The following is a 5697-nucleotide window of genomic DNA, read 5'->3' as shown; positions in this document are numbered from 1 at the left end:
CCGATGCCTTGAGTAGGATGTCGCGCAGCTATATTGCGAGATTGTTTATTCAAAGGTGAAAAATGGCAGACTCGATTCAGGAATTTGATTTACATGTCAAAATGCGGGGAAATCGTGGGTACTTTACAACGTGATTTCTCGCCCAATCCTGGTGGAAATTTTTTTGAAAGAGTAAACAATGGATGTCGAATATCAAGAGTTAAAGAATCGAATTTTGTTTGAGGAGGCGGTAGAGGGTTGGACAATTATTCCGAATTGGGGATTAAAATTTGTTGAGAGACTGTTTGTACCCCCGACGCCCCTGATTTAAGGGATGAAGTGTTACGAGAAGCTCATTGCACATTATACATTATTTATATGAGCATTTTAATGCGACGTTTTAATGGTTATTTCCTCATATTTACTTAGTTATTTCCTTCAAAAAATCCTTTTAGTTTAGGAAAGTTTCTATTTCCTATTTCTAGAAACTTTCCATTTTAGTTTAGGAAAGTTTCTATTTTTAGTAATAGTTTCTATTTTCAGGTCCTTGGCATAAATGAGCTCAAAAGTGGAAAAAGGAGCTAGTCAACGTTGGAGGGAGTTAAAGACAAGACACAAAGGGCTGCATAAATGAGCTGAAATGAAGTTTCCTGTTTCAACCAGGAAATCCTGTTCAGAAGAGGAAACTTTGACAAAGCAAGACTCCTAAGCCGTCCAAGAAGTATGATCGAAATAATGAAGTGAAATGACTCTTGGAAGCGTTAGGAGGCATCAAGGCTTGAATATGACGGATGGAGGCCCAAGACCCTTCTAGAATGTTGTGGATTTCGGCAAAATGGATAAAAGCCCATTGGAACTAGGGTTTGTGACGCATAAGAGAAGAATTATATGTGTTTGCCGTGAAATACCAAGAGAGAAAGAAGGAGACAACGTGAAAATCAAGAAGAGAATAAAAGATTACGTTTGGAGATATTCAAGGGAGAGTTTTAAGGAAAGAAGAAGTGTGTGCAACAAGAAAAGGTTCAAAACAAGTCTAGATTCGTTCCCTACTTTCTCTAAAGATATTATGGCCAAAATTGGTGAAGAAAATCAGAAATAAATCTTATATATTTCGGCAATAATATATTTCAAGGGATATGGACTTTATTTTGAAGACTTTTGATTGGTTGGACAACACACTAGGGCTTACATGGCAATTTGTGATTGGTTGAAGCTATGTGGAATTATTTAATAATTCCTTGGAAAATAATAGAAGATTCATGAAGCTTGGAGAGCAAGGCCTACGTTCCCTATATATACTCCCCTTCTTTGACGTTGAAAGACTGCCTCCCATTCAGAAATTCACAATAAACGTCAAAGCTCTCTCCATCCTCTAGTGCAAGCATCACGGTTTTCAAGCAAGGAAGAAGAAGAGAAGAAGGAGCCGTGAGCATCATCATCCATCATCCACCTTGAAGACTTGCTTCCAAGATTCAAGAATCCAACATCAAGCCTCCATCCCCATCTCCATCTCACGGTGTAATTCGCCCTCTTTCTTTGTAACCTTGTTTGATTTTCGTTGGAATTGTTTCTAGTTGACATCAATGTTTGAACAAAGTTTAAATCCGAATTCTTATGATTGAAAGAAGTTTTTGATTCTTATGATTGTGATTCTATAGTTGCTTATGTGAGATTGTTCAATTAAATTTGCTTGATTGATATCTTTTATATGTTTATTCTAATTGGTTCGAAACTTTTAGGGTTTATGTATAATTGGTGCTAGATTTAAGTTAATGATTCACCTAATAGTTTTGTGAACTTAAATCAAAAGTAGTAAAAGTTTTGGACAAAAATCGAATTCAATTGAAAAGGATTGCAAATAGATGAACTTATTCATACTAGGTTGTGCACTTAAGTTGATAACCTTTCTCTATGTGTATTGCGTTGAACATGTTTTGATTAGCTAGCTTTCTAGACTTTGATTGCATGTTTAATAGGATTGATCTAAGTGCTTTCACTTAAGTTAATTAGTAAAGGAAAGTAAAATATGGAAAATCATTTGCTTCGAATATTTTACATGATCAACTTCTTTCTCATGACTTAGAAGAACAATTGTAGGGTTTGAATAGAATTTGATTATGGAATTGGTTTTTATCTTTGTTTCTTATGTTTCATTCTTGTATTTGTGTTTGTTTATTTTCTTTCTTTTTATTTTCGAAAACCCTAAGTCTAACACCCCCCTTAATTTCGTTACTTGTGAATATTCTTGTAAATATTATACTTTGTTTTATTTTAATTCTTTATTTTTCTTACAATGACAGGTGTACCCTCAATCCTCAGATTTGAACGATTCCTATTTACTACATACTAACAATGATATCTTATAGAGTTAAATTATATGCTTGCTTTGAGCGTATCAATTTTTGACGCCGTTGCCGGGGATTGAAAAATCACTTGTTAAATTGTGAATATTTGTTGATTATATTGTGTTCGAAACTTAGATTAATTTAAATTACTTAGGTTGTTATTTTTATTGTTGAACACGAATTTTAATTGTAAGTTGTAATTTGAGAGGAATAGGTGAAGTCGCGTTTGTTAATATTGGCCTAAACCCCTTATTGGTACCTAGTTCAGGTCCCTTAAGGTTGAGGGTGGCCTTTATTAACACTTGTTGAACTGTCTTCACACTTAGGACCTTTTTCACACTAGGCCAAAAAAGCGAACAGACAACAGACCAAATTCGTTGTGTGATTTGGACGATCTCCATTATGTATCGGAGCGTTGTGTGATGAAAAATGGCACAACGGTGGAAACCCGTTGTGTGAATCACAAACAGTCAACACTTATTTGGTTAAAACTGTTGTGCATTCTCTCGACAGATGGCAGCCACAGTTGCCGCGCAGTCATGCTGCACATGTCATTGGCATCATTCACACAACGAAAGTTGTTTCCGAGCCGTTGTATGAAAGGCGAATCAGACAACAGCATTTTATTTTCTCTGTTGTATGAGTTATCCTCACACTTCACTTTTGGAAATTTTATTGTTGTGTGTTAGTTTTAGATAACATATTCTAGTTATTACAGTTGTGTGATTGTAAATCAGACAACGTATGTTTGTTAGAACCGTTGCATGTTATATAAGGATTCATTGTGTGAACATCCAAATTGTTACTTCAGACAACATTATTAACATTAGAAATTCTGTTGTGTGATAATCGTCTTTTCTGGATTTTGTGCATTGATAATAATGCTCCATTTTACCTAATGAACAGTGACTAATTGTGTGAAGTTTACTATATTAGTGCTTGAAATCATTATCCAATGAACAATGATTAATATTTACGCCAAAAGCAATGTGATACATCAATAAAATTCCAATATATCCACCAAATATTGAATCCAAGTAACATGTCATTGCTATAAAGTTTCCTAGCTAGTTGAATTTACATGATGAAAGAAAATATATTTTGCTTCATTGCTTGGTATTCCATGCTTGATCACTTAGTGACTCTTTAGGCAACATTTCACTAGATATTCCCAAACCTGCAAACAGAATAAGCAAAATTCAAGGTTATGAAGGAATGATTCAAACTAATTAAAGCTAAAATAGAAGAAAACATTGCAAGGTAACATTACCAAGCCTTGTACACTAAGAGAAGCAGAGCTATAATATATGTGTAAGCATAACAAACAAATAATACAATTTGATCAAACAAACAAATAAGCATATATAACATGAAATTATTCTTGTTTTGAAGGACTAGAGTATTTAGATTCTGTCACTTCCGATGAGGCAGTAGATGACATGGAACTGCTAGCATTTGCTCCATTGCTTATGCTCTTTAATGCTACTGCAGGGTTTCTTTGAGGATTGTTATCCGCAGTAGCTGCTGCCCCTTCATCTGTTAATCTCTTCATCATGTTCATGATAGTTGGCACCAACTTGGTGGACAAAGAGAGAAGTCCCGGAAGCTGTAGCCACATTAGCCAACAATTATTAGGGCAACTTTGGTAAAACATTTTACAATTTCTCATATTTGAGAACCTATAACCCGAGTCCATTCTCAAACAATTAACTAAATATCATTAAGCCAACTATTATGGTTAACTACTTCAGCATGATAAACTGGAAATTTTTTTGGCCCAGACACTCTTCAAAGTTCAAACTATATGACAAAGTAAACCTTTCAATACTACATCAGGAAACAACTCCTTCATAACTGATTTTTGTTGCTAGACTAGAGCTATATAAGTGACTAGAACTCTCATAATCCAACTATAATTTTCTTCTTTCTAAGACATTTTCACTCTAAAAGTGCAATTTTGTGTATTTAGATAGCTTATGATTGACCAAAACTGAATATCTAACTTATATTTTGAAACCATCTTGTAAGCAAACCAAATAGATTAGGTAAGACAAGAACAATAAACAATTAGAACAAAGTTTGACACTCACAGCGCCATTGCGGAATTCGGCCGAGGTGTCTAGCTGCATCCATAGTGCTTTAAAGAGTAAAAAGCCAACGAAGATGACCAGCAGATACAAAGGATTTCTGCCATTAAGATACAAAATAGATAAGTATAGATAAACACCAACAACCTCATCTATCCTTGGTACAAGAAAAGTATGTACCCTCTTTTCATCAAAAAGAATCTCTTCTGAATTTCCACCCAAGGAATTCTCAAATTCCGTCTGCGCCTCCGCCAGCATTCTAGATTTGTCAGACTTTTTTATATGCAGACAATCAATGTAAGTCTGCAATCAAAAGAAAAAGATCACTGTATGCATTATAGGCAGCCGCCTCAATGACAAGAGCTTGACCTTTAACGGAGTAAAAGATAGAAGCATGCCTTGAATAATGATTTTGCAGTTCTCTGGGTTGGTCCAACTCTTACGCTCAAAGCCCGATATATCCCAGAAACCTATTGGAAACAAACAAATTGACCAGATAAACAAAATATATTTATCTTTCTTAGGACTGACAAATTATAACAAGCAATCACCAAACTGTTCCTTATTTCTGCAGCCCACAATAGCAAATACCAAATGCATATCTTAGAATGCCAATTTGTAAGTCTAAATCATCACAATGACCATATAGATATTTCTACTTCACGAAACTGTAGAAGTATCCCACTCTGAAACTAATACACTAGCAACAAAATCTAACAACATTAATTGTACTAATCAATGCCGTTACTTTTATAGTGCAAAACATATATGAATGTAAACATTATAAGCATGCACTTCCATAAACGTAAACAACATCCTATCATTGTCCTTATGTAGGATTTACCTCCCCAAAACACCATCGCCGTTTATGTCCAACAATTTATATATGAACTCTTCAATATCATCCCTTGTTCCCTTCTCATAAGTCCCCTGCAACACGCACAATGAAGTAAACACCACAGAATGAGCAGTCAAAAACCAAACAAACACCACACTTCACAACTAGGTTCAACAGAAAGTACTTACTTTGGCTACCACCAGGTCTTCAAATGTGAGCTTCTGGTCTTTCCGTAGTCAATTTGTGTGTGTGATTGATTAAGGCGTTGTCTGGTTATAGTTGGAGAGAGAGAGAGAGAGGAACCTGGAGGCGGAAGCAAAGCGAGGATCTCCGTGAGGAGGTGACTGAGCGTTGCCCATCTTTTCTGCTTTCCCTGTTCTGCAGTTTGCAAACTGATCTAGATATCTAATAAATAACTTGCATTGTCTTTAGAGATAAAGACTTGAAA

General features: G+C 35.3%; 1 protein-coding gene across 1 annotated transcript; it reads right to left on the bottom strand.

Annotated features, from left to right (window-relative positions):
- Positions 1-3237: 3237 nt before the first annotated feature.
- On the bottom strand, positions 3238-4895 carry LOC133740304 (protein ROOT HAIR DEFECTIVE 3-like). Its single transcript, XM_062168233.1, has 3 exons — positions 4592-4895; positions 4415-4511; positions 3238-3930 (listed from the first exon to the last, which is right to left on the bottom strand). The coding sequence occupies exons 1-3, from the start codon at positions 4600-4602 to the stop codon at positions 3700-3702; spliced, it is 339 nt and encodes a 112-aa protein (XP_062024217.1). The 5' UTR covers positions 4603-4895; the 3' UTR covers positions 3238-3699.
- Positions 4896-5697: the final 802 nt, after the last annotated feature.

The sequence above is a fragment of the Rosa rugosa genome, chromosome 3 (genome assembly GCF_958449725.1).
Source record: "Rosa rugosa chromosome 3, drRosRugo1.1, whole genome shotgun sequence".
In the NCBI taxonomy this organism is placed as follows: Eukaryota; Viridiplantae; Streptophyta; class Magnoliopsida; order Rosales; family Rosaceae; genus Rosa; species Rosa rugosa.
The sequence above is the reverse complement of the archived record's forward strand: the minus strand, read 5'-3'. Positions and strand labels throughout refer to the sequence as shown.

What these genes read in the sequence shown, in the direction of transcription:
- LOC133740304 (XM_062168233.1), bottom strand. An exon ending in CCGAATTCCGCAATGGCGCT is followed by an intron (nt 3,931 to 4,414) that starts GTGAGTGTCAAA and finishes ATGTGGCTACAG; the next exon opens with CTTCCGGGACTTCTCTCTTT.